The 22,208-nt window shown below is 35.4% G+C and overlaps 1 protein-coding gene across 3 annotated transcripts in view; it reads right to left on the reverse strand.

Annotated features, from left to right (window-relative positions):
• The window catches only part of AXDND1 (axonemal dynein light chain domain containing 1), a 66,078-nt gene that overhangs the window by 21,620 nt on the left and 22,250 nt on the right, over positions 1-22,208 (reverse strand). The window contains exons 11-19 of one of the 3 annotated variants that reach the window (XM_030875334.3): positions 21,458-21,562; positions 17,978-18,098; positions 13,953-14,054; positions 12,476-12,639; positions 10,872-10,947; positions 8,397-8,631; positions 7,194-7,395; positions 6,297-6,390; positions 790-989 (exon numbers count right to left, since the gene is read on the reverse strand). In XM_030875334.3, the coding sequence (XP_030731194.2) occupies positions 790-989; positions 6,297-6,390; positions 7,194-7,395; positions 8,397-8,631; positions 10,872-10,947; positions 12,476-12,639; positions 13,953-14,054; positions 17,978-18,098; positions 21,458-21,562 (1,299 nt within the window). The remainder of the gene's footprint in view (positions 1-789; positions 990-6,296; positions 6,391-7,193; positions 7,396-8,396; positions 8,632-10,871; positions 10,948-12,475; positions 12,640-13,952; positions 14,055-17,977; positions 18,099-21,457; positions 21,563-22,208) is intronic. The other 2 variants (XM_060295785.2, XM_070043875.1) reach the window with 2 other exon arrangements.

Genomic DNA, 22,208 nt, shown 5'->3' on the forward strand with positions numbered 1-22,208 from the left:
CAGTGGAAGTTTACCATAATAATTAAGCTACTGACTGACCAGAGAATAATTTGTTTCTTGTTCGGTTTCTCACTCTTGTCCTCTTCCTCCCCTCCCTTCCCGTCACTCTTGACCACTGGTAACACTGAATGGAAATGAAGGGGAAACTGGCTAGATTGTAAAAGCTACTTCCCAAATTTGAAGTAATCATAGTGACAGTATGCTTCCTAGTTAATGAATTACAATTTTTATAGACATCTTCTTTATTTGACAGGAATCTTCTAGCTTTTCAGATATAAGACTTTTTTCAGTTTTTGTTTTTTTAAGAGATGTTTTGGTTGGTGTTTAGTGAAATATGTAAAAGTATACCTTTAACTTTGCATGGAATTACACATGCAAGTTATACCTACTCCCCCACCGTAGGTGCAAAAACGCAAGATGCAACTTATTTATGCAAGTAAGTGATTTGTTTTGTTTTGTTTACTAATTCTCACTCCCACATACATATACACTTCCCATCCTGCCTATGCTAACATTGTTTTCAAAGGAATTCTAAAGCCATTAAGAAAACACCAAAATCTCATATTCCAACATGGCAGTGTTGAAGCTAGTTTAAAAACCGAACTAGCATTTCTTTCAAGGTTTTAAAACAATCTTTTATTGCTGCTACTTAACTGACCTTCTTTCCTCTGCTTTTTTTTTCCTTAATTTTTATTATAGTTGATTTACAATGTTGCTTTAGTTTCTCCTCCGTTTTATGTCACATTTAATCTTCAAAAGGAAAGTAATAAAAAAACCAGATAGTTTCACCTGCTCAAATAGATGGAATATCGGGACAACATTTTTGCCAGGGCAATCGCATCTAGCTCCAACTTGGCAATTCCTAGGTCACGTTTTTCAGCACTTTCCTCCTCCAACTTTATGACAGTATCTGGATCAGGAAAGTCAGGTACCATTAAAATCAGAAAATTTACCATCCATTGAACCATGGGTATATGCAATTCATCCATCTGTTTAAAAAAATGATTATAATACAAATGACCCATTTAAAATAAATCGAACAGTAAAAACCATATAAAAACAGAACTGATCATACCTGTGTCCAATTTTCAACAACACTATTATTCTTAATGAAATCAAATCATCACTACTCAACTACTGTAACCTTACTTTCTTTTGCTCACTATACTACATTAAACTACCCTCTTCTTTAGCTTGGTGAAGCATATTAACCAGTTAAGGCCACAGTTCCCACCAGTGTGCACCAAGGCATCCCAGGGCTTCACAGTGAGCTCTCAAGGATGCCATGGGATTTTAAATTCTTGAGGGAGATAATAATGATATGTGACACCTGTCAGACATAGCATGAATTTGACATGATTCAGTTTCAACCTTAGATACACTATATCACTTTTGATGACACCGTATCTTTGAAAGCTGGTTTTATTGGTGGTTGTGTGATTAAAAACAATTACTGTGTGAAAATCAAGGTGGGACAGGAAGTGAGGATGGCAATGTCCAATCTGATTTCAAGGTTAGAGAGGTTTTACAGTGCAAAAGTATATACATTCCATTAGTAAGTAATTTTGATTAAATGAGAATAAAAGGATTTTTTAAGTGGAGGCGGGGAGATGAGTGAAATAGATGAGGAAGATTAAGAAGTAAAAACTTCCAGTCATGAAATAAATAAGTCACGGGGATATAATGTGTAGCATAGAGAATATAGTCAATAATATTGTAATACTTTGTATTTTGACAAATGGTAACTGAATCTATCATGGTGATCATTTTGTAATGTATAAAAATATCAAATCACTATGTTGTACACCTGAAACTAATATTTTAAGTCAATATACCTCAATTAAAGTTTAATTAATTAATAAAAGGGTTTTTTATTTCAATGAAGTTAAACTGAGACACATTAAATTTTACAAAGTATCTTTGGGCAAACAACAATTCCAATTAGGCAGTGCCAAACCCCAAAAATGGTTAGAGGCACTCTGTAGGTAGGAGCTAGGACAGAGATTTCTACAGAGGAGACACTAAGCAAAGCAAAGCAATTATTTAATTGGCTGTAACTTCAATGTTTGCCTTATTTAGGAAAATTTAGTTATCTGGCTGTTATGAGAGTTGTTCTTGAGTTTCATTTTTTCATATTCGAGAGGATCTAGCTGACTTTTAGAATTAGTTTTCCTTGAGTTTCGTTTTCTTGGATTCGAGTGCATCGACTCTGGCTTTGGTTTGTTTACACAGGCTACTAAAAGCACTAAAGCCATGTCCAATGGTCTCCTTGTTTACCTATTTTAACACGTATTATAATATTTTTCCAAAAGTTATACTAATATTTAGGACATAAATATTTAGTAAGCTGTTTGAACCTCCCTATGTAATAATAAATTGGACTGTGTGGTAATTTTTTTGGCTTAGGAGTGTGAAAATACTGGGGCACCCTTAGGCACTGAGAAGAGAGAAAGTTTGGGAACCTTCGCAAATGGCTTTTGCTGAGGCTGCGTCCCAGAAATAAGATGTAAAAAACTTTATGAAATGCAAACGTCAACCATTCTCTTCAATGCCCTATGTAGTCCCTTTCTCTGGTGAGTTTCTAAGTGTTCTTCTTGGCTTAAATATAATCTACTTTGAGAAGAATTTTTAACTTTCACTGGACTTAATTTGCTCCTTATCCTATGTTGCTATAGTACTTTGTACATATCTCTATTATAATTGTTTGCATATCTGTCTCCTCATTTAGTCTGTGAGTCTTTTTAAGGCATGGACCATCATTTTATCCCTCAATACCACACACAGTACTTAGCAGGGAGAAAGTGCTTAATAAATGTTTGTTAAATTAATGAATAAAAATGAAGCTTGGTAGTCTATCCTTGTACTAAAACCCAAACTTCCTGCCTCAAAAGAAAAGGCCATAAACGACCTAAAGCAATCTTTTTATAAAAATAAATTTATTTTATTTATTAATTTTTGGCTGCGTTGGGTCTTCATTGCTGTGCACGGGCTTTCTCCAGTTGCAGCGAGTGGGGGCTACTCTTCGCTACGTTGCACGGGCTTCTCATTGCGGTGGCTTCTCTTGTTGAGGAGCACGGGCTCTAGGCGTGCAAGTTTCAGTAGTTGTGACTCATGGGCTTAGCTGCTCTGCGGCATGTGGGATCTTCCCGGCCCAGGGATTGAACTCGTGTCCGCTGCATTGGCAGGTGGATTCTTAACCACTGTGCCACCAGGGAAGTCCCGAAAGTAATCTTGATTAGTGTATTTTTACACCTGAATTAACACATCAGGAAAAGGGCAACTCTTCCTGAGAAAGAGTTTAAAAAACCACTACCTTCTTTCCACAAGCCAAAGATATTTTCCCCACTAAGCCCCTGCTGCTACTCAATTACATTAATTCTTCTTAGAGAATTAATTAATTCTCTAAACTGTTCTTTCATATACCAATGGCCTGGATGATACTGTCATTGAAATAACTCTCATTTTCGCTTACAAAAAATATTAATAAATCCTTAAACCACCCCTGTGAAATAAACACAAATATGTGTTATCTTCATTTCATAGTTATATTAGAGAGATTAAATGGTGGAGTCAAGGTCATGCAACAGGTCATAGGTGAATTTAAAATTAGAATCAAAATAAACACACTTTCACTAAGATATGGAATCATTCTCTTTAATTAGATGGAGAGTGAAAATGATAATTTATAAACCAGAGATTTACTGTGATTCTGATATAAAATTCTTAAGAGAAACTTTAAGATTAAGTGTTTTTTTATAAAACGGCTTGTTTCAAATTTACTAATCTTTTCAGGGATGGCAAGTGGCAACACAGCCATCTCCTAGCTGATATAAAAAAAAAATCACACTTAATTTTTCCCTTCAAAATACAATTGATGTTTAACAATGAGTAAAAGAAATTTACATTATGGAGCAGTCATTTTGAAAATGGAGAGTTGGAAGGATTTCCATCTTGGTATGATTTTGTTGCTGAAAATGATATATAGCTCACTTTTAAAAACTCTCAAATTTATATACTTGAAAATCTGGAAATATGTTTCTAATTCTTTTAAAATCTTACAAATAAAGTGTATCAACTGGTTGGGGATCTTTTGTTAGAAAAAAGAAATGCTACATTGCCTAATGTTTATAAGAACAACTGATTGACATTATGGTAGATGGAAAATTTTACTAAACAATTTGTTTTAAATCTTTACATAACTGATTGATGGAATTGAAAAATGAGCATTATTTAATAAATACAGCCAATAATAAACTTCTTCAATTTGCATTGTTCTTTTGTGAGCTATTATTTCAGCAATGACAGTCCTTAAAAACAAGTAACAAAGTAAACTGAACTTAGGAGCAGAACTTCAAATGGCTTTATCACTAAGTATTAACCTGTGATTGTAAAACAATTATGAAGCCTGTTCAATCACATCAGTTTTTTTAAAACCATTACTAAAAATTATTTTAAATATTATTCATTTCATCTCTTTTGACTATTTGTTTTTATTTTATAATGTACCAAAAAGGTTAACAGAGAAATTCTCATAAGTAATTTAGAAATAACTTGTTCAAAGATTTTTTGCTGATAGAGATACATGATAAAAAAAATATTTGAAGATCACTGTTTTAGACTGCCAAGCAGCACAGATTAGATGGAGTAAAGGTATAAAGAAAAAAACAAAACAAAACCAAAAAATCTGGAAGAAAATGGATCAGACAGGAAAATGAATGGTGGGTTAAAAAAAGATAAACTTTTCCATTTTTAAATACTTATACCAGTTAATATGGATACGCACAGTTCCTCAAGGAATGTATAATCTTGCAAGTTTTCTAGGCAGCTTAACTATATTATAATGCTGTAGTGTTAAAATACAGAAGTATATAAAATATAAAAATGAGAAGTATATAAAGGTACTTTCTAAATAATTCTATATTATAAAAATTGAATTCCACAATATTAAAAATTGAGAATATGATTCCCCGGAGATAATCCCCAATGGTTAGCTGAGTATCCAATGGTAAACGTACCGAAGAAGGGGTTAATGTAGCAACACCATAAAACATCAACAATGCTGGAATGTTCTTTGTTACTTCATTCGAGAAATATTTATTGAGTTCCACTATGTGAGAGGCACTCTCCTACCCTTTTTCTTCTTAATTTTGGTTGTGTTATAAGTCATAGAAATTTCTCCCAAGCCTGGGGATCCCCTGGATCCATACTTCCAGTCTTAACATATTTGCTCCTCAACTCTTGATGTCTCTATGTTCACAACGTGCTCATAGACTGTGATATAATGCTTCATAAGTAGTATTCCCATACAACATGCTGATTTCTGCCTTTCAAATTCCCAATTTAAGCAATATTAAAATTAATTAAATTCATTTTATCAATTTTGTAAGGTCAAATATTTGCATATTAAGTTTACTTATAATAAGAGATTCCTGTATAAATTTAGATTATAATTAAGACTAGGAAGTGGAAGTAAACGTAAAAAACTAAGACATCCTTTGGAAATTATTATTTCATGATGTGCTAGTTAAGAATTCCACAGGTTTAGTTCTTCAGAACTGCAGGACAATTCCCTATTTGTTCAAATAACTGTAGACCAATAGTATTGTAGCATCTTGTCTTTCTTCTTAGAAACATGTTTCTGTCATTCCTTCAGCCAGTCAAGGGCACCAACATAAATTCTTAAAATGATTAATGCTATTGAGGGAAAATTTTTTTGGTATACCGAGTAAAGAGTAAAGATAATAATTAGATCTCAAAAACTTTTGATCATCTGTGAAGCTTCATTCCAAAGGCAGGAACATACTGTAGTTAAAAATCCACTGAGGTTTCCCTGGTGGTGCAGTGGTTGAGAATCTGCCTGCCAATGTAGGAGACACAGGTTCGAGCCCTGGTCCGGGAAGATCCCACGTACTGCGGAGCGACTGGGCCCGTGTGCCACAACTAGTGAGCCTGCGTGCCACAACTGCTGAAGCCTGCATGCCTGGAGCCTGTGCTCCACAGCAGGAGAGGCCACGGCAGTGAGAAGCCCACACAGGGGAGAGTAGCCCCCGCTCGCCACAACTAGAGAAAGTCTGCGCATAGCAACAAAGACCCAACGCAGCCAAAAATAAATAAATAAAATGAATAAATTCATTAAAAAAATCCACTGAAAATCATTTCAGTAATTATATTATATAAGTTCCCATTTTTCCCTCCCAACCTCCTGCTTCAATTGGATAGGCATGACTTGGTTTTTCCTTGAAGAAAACTCCCAGCCAAGGCAAAAAATAATCTAACAAATTCCTACAAGTACATACTTGGCGCTGAAGTTCCATGTTACCATTGTTAACTTCATTGCCTATCTTCAAAAGCCATTGCTGAATCATGTTAAATATATGTGCTTGGAGTACCCTGAAGAAAAAAGCAAGTAAAATAAAGATAAGTGACTTACTTAAGAGTATGAAAGTAACTATTGGATAAAAGAAAGGGTTTTATTTGGCTGGGGCTAGTAAACTTCAGTGTGTACAACTGTTTGAGAGCTCAGAGAAAGGTGAATCAAACCCCTGAATTATCTTGTAGAATGGCTACTCACTGACAGCCTTCCTAACCTCACGAGGGTTAGGTGTAATGCACTCTGGAAAATGCAGACCTTACTTTCAGTGTTAGACCTCTACTGTAAAGACTTATTACACTCACTCCCTTTACATTTACTTCTAGACCACTGAGGCCACAAAATGAGAAGAATGAGTTTTAAAATCCTCTCAAGAGATCAACTTCCAACATGACAGTGGGAGGAGAAAAGGTGACCCACTCTCCAGTGAAATTAGTGAAAATTACTAAAACAAAACAAAAACCATTGAAAGCTTCTGGAAATGGTTCTAAGGACAAACAGCAACTGAAGAAACTTATATTCAAGACAATTTATGAAGATTCAGTAGGAAAGGCAAGAGTCTATGGTATTTGAACCGAAACTACTCTCGCTCTTCCCCTTTTCAGCTCAGGGAGGCAGAAACTCCACCCTAGACTGCTGTAGTTAAGAACCCAGGACTCCCTCACCCTCCAGCTCCCAGTCAGATGGCTTTCTTACTTGGAGGAAGAGGATGTCAGAGTTTTTTATCTGACCCCAAATACCCATTGCTGAGGCGAAGTACTGAGAAAATGCAGTTGAGACGTGGGGATTCCCTTCTACCCAGCAGAGAGCTATGGGAACTTACGAGCCACAATCCACATCTATGTACTGCGGAACAGTACCAATAACGTTTAACGATGCATCCAACTGAGATTTCATTTCATTAATTTTTTCATTAAGTCCCTCCCATTCTTTAAGAAGCAGTTCAGGAAACTCCAGCAGCCTTTTCAACTTGAAAGAACAGAATTCAAGAGAACTAACCAAACTTGGAAGAATTTTAGAGATACCTGGAAAAGTGAGAAAAGCATTAACTTTTAGAAGTATTTGTAAGTCTACTATCAATAATAAATTATGAAATACTCATGGGCAGGGGCATATCTTTTTCCATTTTCTTATTATCCTACAGCTTGCCTAGCAGAGAATCTTGCAAAGAGTAGTTCCTAAATAAATATTTAGTGAATAAAAACTATGTAATCAGTGCTTTTCTGACTGATGGACTATTTCGTTGATAACAGTTTTTACTCTGTCTTCTCTTCTCAGCTGAGAATGAAATGCATTAAACCCAGAAACCATGAACTGCAGTTTCTGTTAAAGGTATTAATTCACTGAGTTATCCTGTTAAGAAGACAATGATGAAAAACAGCTTCTTCATGATTATAAGATAGTTAATAACAGAAACTAGAACAGATATAGTTCTTGAGTCATTTTTTCGGTCATTGTTCAGGTTTACATGAAGTTTATAGTTTTGGTCTGAATAACTATCAAGTTTGGATTCTAATTTTTGACTGATTCACTGTGAGATCATGGCAAAATACCCTCTCTATACTTTTGTCTAAACTCATTTGCAAAGTAAGAAATGAAAATGCTCCCATCTCAGAGATATGTAAAGAGAAATAATTTAAAAACAAACTTTTTCTTGTCCTTGATGAAAATATTCTCACTACCTTCATCAGTAAACTTCAGTCTTTCAGGAGTATTCAAAATGATTTGTTAATTTCACTCTCATTCATCATTTTGACTTCCTCTTTTATTTTAAATCATTTACCACCTGGTTGCATATGTCTGTGAATATACTAAAAATCATCGAACTGTATAAATAGATGAATTGTACTGTATATGACTTATATCTCAATAAAGTGATGCTCCATGCTTTATTTTCCTTGATTTTAAAAACTATATGTATTATTTTGTTTTTAATATTAATTGTATTGAAAATAATAATTACTATTAAAATGCTTTCTATTGTCAAGCCATCTCATTATCATTATCATTGTTTTTTTTTCCTTACCATTATCCCCATTTATTCTTATTTCAAATTCTTTGTAGAGTCTTCCTGTACTTTTCACAATTTCCTCCATGTGCTTCTGCTCTGGTGGTAACTTTCCCTCCATACTTTTATGGCGACTAAATATCCCAAGCCCAATATCTGCCCAGCTTTCCTGTAAATGTTTAATTATCTTGAGACAATCATATTTTGACATTAGAAGATCCCCAGAAAATTTGTCTTTTTCTTCAGTCAACATCTAAAGAGTGAAAGGGGGATGAAGAAATAAGCACATTATTCACTGATTTCATCAAAGTCTACTCAGGTGACTCCTAAATATTTTGGAATTACATATCTTATTATTATTTGTCATACCATTTCTTCATATGACATATATTTTATTTTCAAAGTTAAATTTAATCAATTTTGATACTCTGTAAGATAACCCATAGTTTACCAGGGATGAAAATAATTATATTAAATCCTATATAGGTAAAAAAATTAGTGATAGGCAATTAAGTCTCACAGAGCTGAGCATTTTTAATTACTATTTGCTTTGGTAGGGATGTAATATTTCTGTTTACATGATCCCCACTAAACTGGGAAAGTTCATAGAATGTATAGGTTTTCATTTATCTTTTTAATCCCAAGCCCAAGTGCTATATCTGACATATCAATAAATATTTGTGGAAAAAATAAAGGGCAACCTATATATAAAGCCTGCCATTATTTATGACTCAGATAATGGAAACAAATCACCCACACTTATCAGTAATCAGTATAGGGAAGCACTGTAGCAGAGCAATTAAGGGTAAGAATTTTGGAATTGGAGAGACATGGACTCAAATTCTGACTCGGCCATTTACCATTTACAGATAACTAAGGCAAGTTAACATTTCTAACCTTCAATTTCCACATCTGTGAGATGGGGACTATAAAACCTGCCTCATGTGGATGCTATGAAGAATATGTAAAGCAACATGTGGAAAGCACCTTCAGCCTGACAAGTTAATGAATGAGAATTATTATTCCTACTAAAAAAAGAAGCATGATTTTTTTCAATTTTATCTATGCAATGTCAAACAGATAAACAGTAAAAAAAAAAAAAGTCACTAAACTAGCTATGTTTTATATATGACAACAAACATCTTCAATTCTTAGAATATTCTGCTCAAATCATTCCAAAAGAAAAGAAAATGGTTTCCTGGGATCTGGATGTGATTTCATTAGGTCATGAGTTTGATGTTCACATTGGAGGATTTCAGTATCATATATTTTCCCTTGTCAGACTACTATAACATGATAGTAATTTGATTAATGAAACCTATTTTCAAAGTTTGAACCCTTTTAAAAAGATGTTATTAATAAACAAAGTGTGATATATACATACAATGGGATATGATTCTACCTTAAGAAGGAAGGAAATTCCGATATATGCTGCAACATGGATGAACCTTATGGATATTATGCTGAAGGGAATAAGTCAGTCACAAAAGGACTAATTCTATATGATTTCATTCATATGAGGTTGCCTGGAGTAGTCAAACTTATAAAGACAGAAAGTAGAATCGTGGTTGCCAGGGGCTGGGAGGAGGAGGAAATGGGGAGTTATTGTTTGTTTAATGGGTAGAGTTTCAGTTCAGGAAGATAAAAAAGTTCTGGACATGAATGGTGGTGATGGTTGCACAACAATGTGAATGTACTTAATGCCACTGAACTGTACTCTTAAAAATGATTAAAATGATAAATTTTATGTTATGTATATTTTACCACAATTTTTTTAAAAGATGTTATTAATTTTAAAAGTCCAATTTGTCCTAAAGAAAAAAGCCAGGTAGGGACTTCCCTGATGGCTGGGAATCTGCCTGCCAATGCATGGGTCACGGGTTCGATCCCTGGTCCGGGAAGATCCCACATGCCACGGAGCAACTAAGCCCATGTGCCACAACTCCTGAGCCTGTGCTCTAGAGCCCACGGGCCACTACTACTTAAGCCCTTGTGCCTAGAGCCCGTGCTCCACAACAAGTGAAGCCACCGCAATGAGAAGCCCATGCACCACAATGAAGAGTAACCCCCGCTCGCCACAACTAGAGAAAGCCTGCATGCAGCAACGAAGACCCAAAGCAGCCAAAAATAAATAAATAAATAAATAAATTTATTTAAAAAAAAGAAAGAAAAAAGCCAGGTACATGAGAGGCACAGATGTTACTTATGTCCGACAATTAGATGAGAGAATCAGAACTACCCTAACTGCCACCCAAGTGTCTTTTCCCAATTTTTTTCTGGCAGCCTAACTTTGACTCGAAAATCTAAAATAGAACAGAAAATAGAATCTTTAAGAGTATTTTTAAAAGCCCCTGTAGTCTTGATGCTTTCCTTATCTTTCGTAAAACCTAGTACGGCATTTTTAAAGGATGAGATGTGACTCAGTTGTAGGTGAAGAGTGACAAGTTTACAAACAGCATTTTGATTACCAAGCTGTTTACTAGAAAGTCTTACCTTTTGCCACTGCTTGAAGTCTTGAACAACTGATTCAAATCTATTTTCTTTACTAGGGGATAGAATGTCTTTTCCACTGAAAGAAGGAAAAAGAGCAAGAGCATGGTCTCATAACAATATATAAACAAAGAAAATCATGAACCCACACATTTACAACAATTAATAATGTTTCTCCCTGATGATTTTCCCAAATGCCTTTCAGGTTCAGCCTCTCCCTCATAGGCATTTATTTTTAAATTTACAAATATAAATATAAATTCAGACACTAATCAGACCTGAGTAAGCAACTTACAGAGTCAGAGGCCATGACAGTATTAAAAGAGTGGTCTCTGGGTCCTCAGCACCCAAAATTAGGTCATCATAAGAATGATTCCTGCTGAACACAGCAGCCAAAACAATATATAAATAGAAAGGAAGCCTAAAGAACAATTAAAACTCAACATTTAGGTCAGGAGCCCCAACTTCTGTTAAGAGTTTCCTTTAATATCTTTTGAAGCCTCACAAGGAGAAAGCTCTTGATAAAGAAGTTCCTGAGGAGAAAGGGAGAAGGGAACCACTGCCACCTGTGCTCCTCTCCCAGCTCAGCTCAGTCAACACACAGTAGAAGCGGACAATGGCAGCAGCAACCAGCTTGGATATGTACCAGCTTCAGCTTCCACAACTTCCAAATCTACTCACTGGGAAACCTCTTAGAGCAGGTTTAGATCCAGGCAGGTTGGGTTTAAATCCCAGCCTCCAGGATCTAATGCCTGATGATCTCAGCTGGAGCGGATGTAATAATAATAGAAATAAAGTGCACAATAAATGTAATGCTCTTGAATCATCCCGAAATCATCCCTCCCAACCAGTCCGTGGAAAAACTGTCTTCCACGAAACTGGTCCCTGGTGCCAAAAAGGTTGCAGACAGCTGTCTTAGAGGATATGAAAAACTGAAACCGCTCTTCTCAATTCGAAATGGAAATGGTACCTAAATGTGTTTCCTCAACAGACGAAGCATCTTAAAGTTAAAAAAAAAAAAAAACTTTAGAAATCACTGAGTCCAGCCTGCATTCAAAGTACGGATTCCCACTAACCTTGGCTGTGATGTAGTCATCCAGCCTCCAATAAACTACTTTGTTAATTAACAAAGGAAGGCAGCTTCTTCCATTATCAAATTTCTCTAATTGTTACAAGATATGATATCCAATCAGAATCACCCTCCTTATAACTGCCAGTCATTGATTCCACTTCTCGGCACATACACTATGCTACAGAATTTGCAGATGGATCCAGATATTCAAGTCTGCCAAGAGTAATGACATAAGTTGACTTGATTTTAAAAAGAGAGTAAAGAGAAGAAAAGAAAGAGTTGGACTTAAGTGGAAGCAGCAGCAGTTGGGTACAGGGATCAAGATGATCAGAGATGATTTGCACCAGAAACTGCAAGACCATTCAAGCTCCTAGCAGGATTGTGCCCGTGTAAGGGCAGCTGGTTACCTCACCAAAATCAATGTTAGAGTAATTACAAGGTAAAAGAGAAACAAGATAAAAAGAGAGGAAGAATTGGACTGAGTTATCAAACATGACGTCATATAATCAGAAAAACAAGATTCTTGGAGACCCACGTATTATTTCTGAAGAACTGCTGCCATTTGACAAGGCCATCCTTAACACTTTGCAATTTTTCTCTTGTAGACTCTTCATTTTCTTCCACTTCCTGTTTAAATTTATTCACTAAGTTTCTCCATTTCTCCGTCAACTTCTGCAACAGTGCAACGTCTGCAGTGTCCTAGATAAAATGCATGGAATTAAACCACTTATTCATTTATTCATGTAACAAATACTTATTAGCATACACCAGGCCATTATTAATATTGCAATACTAGAGTCATATGTAGGAAATAGATCCAAAAATTGAAAAGATATTCCTTTTTCAAAATATCAGTGACACTATTACACAGTCCCTTTGGTGGTGAATTTTTCCACAATAAAAAAAGCATTAGGAACAAGATTTTTTCCTTTGCAACATGAGCCCAGTTTCCTCATAGGATTTGGCAGGCAGTGCAGTACATTGGAAAGAACAGGAATTTCAAAGCCAGACAGAACCAAATGTAAATCCTAGCCATTGACTGGCTATATAATCTTGGGGGATATTATTTAACTTGAAATTAATTTTTCTTATCTATAAAATAAAGACTCTAATATATATCTCACAGGACTGTTATAAGAATTAAATGAAATGAGTAGTGTAAATGGTTTGGCTCTAGAAACATACTAAATGCCACTTCCTTCCTTTTCAACCTAGTGTGCTCATTGAATTGTCTCATAATATTGCACAGAATGCATCAATAATGCAATTATTTCAATGAACACAGTTACATTTTTGTTTAAGCACTATAACTCTATAAGTAACATCTGCAGTGTTATTAACTTAGACAAATTGCTTAAATTGCTCTAATTATTACAGACAAATGTAAAGAAGGGCCTTTATTCACTTTTCCTTAGATTTTTCATTTTGCCCCCAATAAAGTACAAATATAAAACTATATTTAAAATTTAGTGGGGAGGGTGGGAGGGAGGGAGACGCAACAGGGAAGACATATGGGAACATATGTTTATGTATGACTGATTCACTTTGTTATAAAGCAGAAACTAACACACCATTGTAAAGCAATTATACCCCAATAAAGATGTTAAAAAAAAAAAAAAATTTAGTCTATAAATTAGGGACTCCCCTGGTGGCGCAGTGGTTAAGAATCCACCTGTCAATGCAGGGGACACGGGTTCGGCGGGGGGGAAGATCCCACATGCCGCAGAGCAACTAAGCCCGTGCGCCACAACTACTGAGCCTGTGCTCCAGAGCCCATGCTCCACAACAAGAGAAGCCACCACAGTGAGAAGTCCACACACGGCAAAGAAGAGTAGCCCCTGCTGGCCACAGCTAGAGAAAGCCTGTGCACAGCAATGAAGACCCAACACAGCCAAAAGTAAATAAATTAATTAAAATTTTTAAAAATCTATAAATTAACAAAGGCTTCTTGTAGTTTCAACCCTCAACAGTTGAAGTCTCTTTTCCCATGACTTAAGTGAATTGAGCTTTACCTTAGTTGACAGCAGTATGATGAAATGCTTAGTATATTTATTCCAGCCTTTTTCATTGAGGTAAAGTCTTTTAGCCAACATGACTTTATTTCTTTCAATTACCTATTTTTAGAAAGTACTAAAATTAGGAACCTAAAACATTAACAAACCATTGTAATTTATTAAACCCAAACCAATATCACACACCAATTTTTCACTGAATCATTAATTCAATAACAATTTCTTATTTAAATCATGAACTAGGGGCTTCCCTGGTGGTGCAGTGGTTGAGAGTCCGCCTGCCGATGCAGGGGACACGGGTTCGTATCCCAGTCCGGGAAGATCCCACATGCTGCAGAGCGGCTGGGCCCGTGAGCCATGGCCGCTGAGCCTGCGCATCCGGAGCCTGTGCTCCGCAATGGGAGGGGCCACAACAGTGAGAGGCCCACGTACCACAAAAAAACAAAAAACAAAACAAAACAAAAAAATCATGAACTAACTTGAATCATAAATTCATGTTTTCTAAAACTACTGAACTGGAACCAAACTGAACAAAGTATATAGCAGAGGTTCTCAATTTTATCTCAAAACCCCTTTATACTCTTAAAAATTATTGAGAACTCCGAAGAGCTTTTGTTTATATGGATTATATCTATTGTTATTTATTGCATTGGAAAACTGAAATTATTTAAAATATGTATTTGTTAATTCACTTAAACATTAATAAGCTCATTATATATTTAACATAGTTTTTCTGAAAAATAACTACATTTTCTAAAACAAAAAAAATAGTGAAAAGTACACACAGTTTCACATTTTTACAAATCTCTTTAATGTTTGCTTTAATAGAATAGAGCTGGATTTTCATTTGCTTTTGAATTCAATCTGTTGCAATATCCCATACCATGTAGCTTCAAGAAAAATCATATCAGAATGAGAATGAAAAAGGCAGAAGATAACTCAGTGTTACAATGACACTAGTTTTCACCTCATGAAGGGTTTTATGGAACTTCAAGGAGGTTCATGGACCATACTTTGAGAACCACTGATATACTGAATCAATTATATAGTCATTCAGTGAATGACTGACTGTTCAAGACACTGTGCACATATCGGTGAACAAAGTCCTTATTTTCAGGGAGTTGACATTATAGCTGTTATTTCCTATTAGGGATGATCCAACACAAAGCCCCAGTAATTCAAGGTATTCTTCTACAGAAATCTCTTACCACTGGTCAGTTAGTTCTCTACTGTTTGAATACTTCTAGAGTGAGGGAACTCACTTGTCATCTTTTTTTCTCCTACTGAACATGCTAGCTCCCAGATTTGTTTCTTTTTTCTTTTAAACTGAGGTATAGTTGATGTACAATATTATATAAGTTTCAGGTGTACAACATGGTGACAGTTTTTAAAGGTTATATTCCACTTATAGTTATTATAAAATATTGGCTATATTCTCTGTACTGTACAATGTATCCTTGTAGCTTATTTATTTTATACATAGTAGTTTGTACCTCAATCCTCTACCCTATCTTGCCCCGCCACCTTCCCCTCTCCCCACTGGTAACTACTAGTTCGTTTTCTGTATCTGTGAGTCTGTTTCTTTTCCAGGTTTGTTTCTTATGTTATATATTTACTTTCACAGTTGTTTTCTCTGGACATGTCAATGTCCCTTTTAAAGTTCTGCATCAGAATGGAACATCTGTGTCGTAGATGAGGTCTGACTATTAAAGAGGAAAATGGTATAAAAATTTGAATCTGTTGAGGGTCATAATTTATTGTTAATATTATAATTTCCAGATGTGAAATTAGGCAACCAACCAGCAAACATTTTAGAAAAATAGAACACTGTATTGTGGGACATTACTACTTTCCTAAAGCATCACTATAATTGTCCACAGGCTGCCATATTTCAAGTCAGTTGTCATCTTGGGTACCAAGGTAATAGAACCAAAGCGAGTTATCAAGTGATCGTAATACAGTTACATTATGTAAAAAAAATAAGAATCACTTTCCCTAGTTTATTAGTGTATAATTAAAGTTGAAAGTTTTAACATGTTCACAAACAACAGAAATAGAATTCTGGCTCATACTCATAGGTTCTGGTGGAAAAAAGAGCCCTTAATTGGACAATAGCCAGCTATCCAATAGAGAATAAACAAAAGAAAACAATGTAACTTTTCCTTTTCAAGGCCCATAATAGAATAGCTGCATTATTCATCAATTAAATATACATCTTTGGGCTTCCCTGGTGGCGCAGTGGTTGAGAGTCCGCCTGCCGATGCAGGGGACACGGGTTCATGCCCCGGTCTGGGAATGCCACATGCTGTGGAGCGGCTGGGCCCGTGAGCCATGGCCACTGAGCCTGTGTGTCCGGAGCCTGTGCTCCACAACGGGAGACGCCGTAACAGTGAGAGGCCCGCGTACCGCAAAAAAAAAAAAAAAAAAAATATATATATATATATATATATACACACATATATACATATACTTCATTTTTTTAAATTTTGTCTACACGGAAACAACCTAAATGTCCATAAGCAGATGAATGGATACAGAAGGTGTGGTACACACACACACACACACACACACACACACACACACACACAGTGGAATATTACTCAGCCATTAAAAAGAACAAAATAATGCCATTTGCAGCAACATGGATGGACCTAGAGACCATGTGAAGTCAGTCAGACAGAGAAAGACAAACATCATATGACATCACTTACATGTGGAATCTAAAAAAAAAAGTACAAATGAACCTATTTACAAAACAGAAATAGAGTCAAAGATGTAGAAAACAAACATGGTTACCAAGGGGGAAAGAAGGGGTGGGAAGGACAAATTGGGGGATTGGGATTGACATATACACACTACTATATATAAAACAGATAATGAATAAGAACCTACTATATAGCACAGGAAACTCTACTCAGTACTCTGTAATGACCTATATGGGAACAGAATCTAAAAAAGAGTGGATATATGTATAACTGATTCACTTTGCTGTACAGCAGAAACTAATACAACATTGTAAATCAACTATATGCTAATAAAAAATTAATTTAAAAAATTTAAAAAAATTTTTTAAGATATATATATATACACACACATACAATGAAATATTACTCAGCCATTAAAAAGAATGAAATAATGCCATTTGCAGCAACATGGATGGACCTAGAGATTATCATACTAAGTGAAGTAAGTCAGAAACAAAGACAAATACCACATGATATCACTTACATGTGGAATCTAAAACATGACAAAAATGAACATATCTGCAAAACAAAAACAGACTCACAGATATAGAGAACAGACTTGTGGTTGCCAAAGGGTAAGGGGGGTCGGGGAGGGAATGATTGGGAGTTTGGGATTAGCAGATGCAAGCTATTATATATAGGACAAATAAACAACAAGGTCCTACTGTATAGCACAGGGAACTATATTCAATATCCTCTGATAAACCACAATGGAAAATATGAAAAACAATGTATATATATGTATAACTAAGTCACTTTGCTGTACAGCAGATATTAAACACAACATTGTAAATCAACTGTACTTCAATAAAAATTTAAAAATAAAATAAAATTTTGGGAACTTCCCTGGTGGCGCAGTGGTAAAGAATCTGCCTGCCAATGGAGGAGACATGGGTTCAAGCCCTGGTCCAGGAAGACCCCACATGCTGCAAAGCAATTAAGCCCATGCACCACAACTACTGAAGCCTATGCACTCTAGGGTCCACATGATGCAACTACTGAGCCCACGTGCTGCAACTACTGAAGCCCACACACCTAGAGCCCATGCTCCACAACAAGAGAAGCCACCACAATGAGAAGCCCGCACACTGCAACAAAGAGTAGCCCCCGCTCACTGCAACTAGAGAAAGCCCACATGCAGCAATGAAGACCCAATGCAACCAAAAAAAAAAGTTAAAAAAAAATTAAAATAAATAAATAAAAATTTTGTCTAGATTATTGAAACTGTAAAATGAAACTTTATCCAGCCAAAAAATAAGTTACGATTTCAGATGAACCAACCTTTACAGACAATTCATATGTGGCTGAGCTCCAGATATCTCTTTCTGCCATTAACTGTTTAATATCACTCTCCATCCTTCCTCTTTGTAACGTATATAAGTCATGATATTCTTCTACAATTCTAAAAGAAAAATTTAAAAACAGCTATATAAATACATATTTAAAAAATAATTTTGTTCTAAAGTAGGCAGTTTGTGCCTTTAAAACTCATCACAAGGTAATTATGGTATAACTTCTGGATATATTAGTAACACTAATATACACTGAAATAGAAGAAAAAATACTCACATTTCATGAATAAATCTTACAAAGGTCCTAAAGTAAAATGTTCAATGTATTGTTCCCTGCTCTAAACACTTTTCATCATATTCTTCTTGATTCACTAGAATTTTCACACCATGGTACTCCAGTGGTATAACAACACTATATCTAATGAAAAATTCTGAATACAAGTAGTAGTAATATAGCTGTTTTTCTTTTTTTTTTCTCACAGAATTTAGGATTCTTTATTAAGAAGAGACAAGCGCACAAAGCCCAATAATTGTGAGCTACATTTTAAAATTATATATAATTAGTATAAGATTTAAAGAAATTCTCCACCAATCAACCAAAAGCTTAAGTATAATTAAGTACATTTTTCTTAAATCTTTTTTCTTCTTGTTTACCAGAACATACCTTTTCCTTCTAACTTACACTGAAGCTTCTTTTAGAATTAAAATCCCTTCTGAGGTTAAATACAAACACAGAAGTTAGAAAGTGACTGGTAGCCTTTCACAAATCTTTTGAAAACACTTCCTCCTAAGGAACATTAATTTTTCTGTAAGAATAAAAGGTCAGTGACACAAAATTCTTCTAATTTTGTTGAAAGCCATTAATCGCCAACATCAGTTCCTAAAGCCTCCTTCTATTTGGAGGCATCCACTTGTTCAAACTGAGAAAAAATTAATCACTGTAGGTGGCACACAGATGAATGTACATATAAAAATTCAACAAGCAATAACCTTAAGAGTTATGCACTTTACTATCTAAAAGACCTCAATTTTAAAAAGGGAATTAATGACCCTTATTTATCTTTTTTTAAAATATCTTTATTGGAGTATAATTGCTTTACAATGTTAGTTTCTGCTGTAGAACAAACTAAATCAGCTATATGTATACATATATCCCCATATCCCCTCCCTCTTGAGCCTCCCTCCCACCCTCCCTATCCCACCCCTCTAGGTTGTCACAAAGCATCAAGCTGATCTCCCTGTGCTATGCAGCAGCTTCCCACTAGCCACCCATTTTACATTTGGTAGTGTATATGTGAATGAGTCTTATTTATAACAGTCAAAGAAAAAATTCAGAAACAACCTTAATGTCCAACAACAAGGGACTGGCCAAATAAAATATATAATGCAGCTCTATGATGAAAATACTCTGTAGCTAATTAAAGATCATGTTCTTAGGACTTCCCTGGTGGCGCAGTGGTTAAGAATCTGCCTGCCAATGCAGGGAACATGGGTTCGAGCCCTGGTCCAGGAAGATCCCACATGCCACGGAGCAACTAAGCCCATGAGCCACAACTACTAAGCATACGCTCTAGAGCCCACGTGCCACAACTACTGAAGCCTGCACTCCTAGAGCCCATGCTCCACAACAAGAAAAGCCACCGCAGTGAGAAGCCTGCGCATCTCAACAAAGAGTAGCCCCGGCTCACCGCAACTAGAGAAAGCCCGTGCGCAGCAATGAAGACCCAACGCAGCCAAAAATAATTAATTAATTAATTAAAAAAATAAATAAAAAATAAAGGTCATGTTCTTAATACTCTGGTACATAGGAAAAATTTTTGTGTACAACATAAAACAAGAAAACCCAAATGACAATAGTACATATTCAGTTTATATCATTTTTATAAAAAATATATAGAAAAAAGAAAAATATATTGAAATATTAATAGTAGTTAACTTTAAGAGAATTGTGAATGTTTTTAATTTTCTTATTTATGTGTTTCTGTATTTTCCAAATTTTCAACAAAATAATTAGTCACTGTAAGAAAAAAATATTACCTACAATATCTAATCACACACACACAAAATGAACCATCCTACTTCAGAACCATCAATGTTTAAAGAAAATGAGATTTTTTTTTCTCTCTTTTCTTCCCCTTCTCTCTGATTTTAGATGTTTTGTTCTGATAATCGACATTAGCACAAAAGAAATTCTAATTTATTTATTTTTTAAAGATTTATTTTTTTTAATTTTTTTATTTTATTTTATTTTTAGCTGCATCGGGTCTCAGTTGTGGCATATGGGATCTTCATTGTCGCGTGTGGGATCTTCATTGAGGCATGCAGGATCTTTAGTTGCGGCATGCAGCATCTAGTTCCCTCACTAGGGATTGAACTCAGGTCCCCTGCATTGGGAGAGTGGAGTCTTAACCACTGGACCACCAGGGAAGTCCCGAAATTGTGATTTTTTTAAATTTATTTTTGCTTGTCTGTGTTTTCTAATTTTCTTATAAGGCACATGTACTGCTTCTATGATAATATAATAATATTTTAAATCAACTAAATAAAAATTAAATGCAATCATATATATCTTTTGATACATACCCAAGAGCTTCCTAGTAATCAGAACTCTAACAGAAAACGAAATAGAATATGAAAATGAAATAGAATAGAGGTTAGCAAACTACAGCCTGTGGGTCAAACCTGGCCCACCACTTGTTTTTATATAGCACATGAGCTAAGAATTTTACTTTTTTTATTTTTTATATATTTGATTTATATTTTTAATGGTTAAAAAACAATAGGAGAATAATATTCTGTAACACAAGGAAATATTATAAATTCAGATTTCAGTGTCAATAAATAAAGTTTTATTGGAACACAATCATGTTCTGGTATTGTCCTTGGCTGCTTTTGCACTACAGTGGCACACATTACAAAGGAACAGTTGATTGAGTAGTTGCATCAGAAACCATATCTCACCATCTGGCCCTTTACAGAAAAAGTCTGCTAACCCCTGAAATAGAATAAAAACATTAGGACCACAGCAGAGTCACTAAAATCTAAAAAAGAACTACACTCACACTACTAACTAGGAAAATGCAAACAAAAACCAGGTACCTTTCATATCTATCAGACTAATAAAAGATATGAGCAAAAGGGAAATCTCATACACTGATTAGAGGATATACTGGTACAACCACTTTGTGGAGTATCTGGTAACATCCAGCAAGACAAGGCTATGCATATCCTATGACCCGGTAATTCCACTTCTAGGTTTACCCCCCTGGAAAATTCGCACACAAGGAGACAAAAGATGTGTATTACAACAGTGTGTGGAAGAGTTAATATATACAATGAACTTTAACATATATTAACTCCTTTAAGCACTGTTGTAATTCAAAAAACTTCAAATGCTTCTAAACATTTTTATTTCTTGAAATAAGGTGTGAAGCAAGTATGACATAATGGCTAACATTCGGTAACTCACCTGGCATTCTTTTCAGCGTCTAAAAGAGCTTGTGCCAAAGCTCTGTGGGCCTTCTCTGCTTCCTTTGTTAATTTCATATCATGTGCCTGAACCAAACACAGCTCCCTGAAATAAAGGAAGCAAATTTTGTATTCATAGTTGAAGATTTTGAAAACGTTTCTACCTAGGAAATCAGATTTATACTCAGGAATCTTCTCAGTTATCATGTGTACATCTCTTCCTAGTTTTTCTACCTTATAAACTAGAAATCTAGTGTTCATTCAGGTGGACTCTTACCAGGTTTGGCAATGGAATCAGACTGGCTAGAAAAGGCAGAAAGAAGATGGGGAGGATTCTCTAGAATGGAGTGAAGGCAGATGCTGGCAGGCAAGGCCTTAAGGCTGCTCTGTCCTACCCTCTGACATGCCTATCCTATCCTCTTCATTCTTGTCACTAATCATCTGGCCACAAGGTTGGTTGATCACTAAATGTGATTGCTATTATATATAATGCTTATTCTCTTTGGGATTTGAACCTTAACATCCATAATCATGGTGCTGCTCTGTAAACCAAGCTAAGATAAGCATCTCTATTTTGGAAGGAAGAACAAGAGTTTTTTCCCTATCAAACATACAACAGACCCCTAGTTTTGTGTTAACCTGTGTAACCCATGTCTCTACAGTTATATCCAGGTCTTTCTGTTCTCTTGCAAAACACGAAAAGAGAATCAGAGAGTCCTCATCTTTAATCATTCTACTTTCCCTGAGTATTT

The sequence above is a fragment of the Globicephala melas genome, chromosome 1, assembly GCF_963455315.2.
Source record: "Globicephala melas chromosome 1, mGloMel1.2, whole genome shotgun sequence".
NCBI classification, from domain to species: domain Eukaryota; kingdom Metazoa; phylum Chordata; class Mammalia; order Artiodactyla; family Delphinidae; genus Globicephala; species Globicephala melas.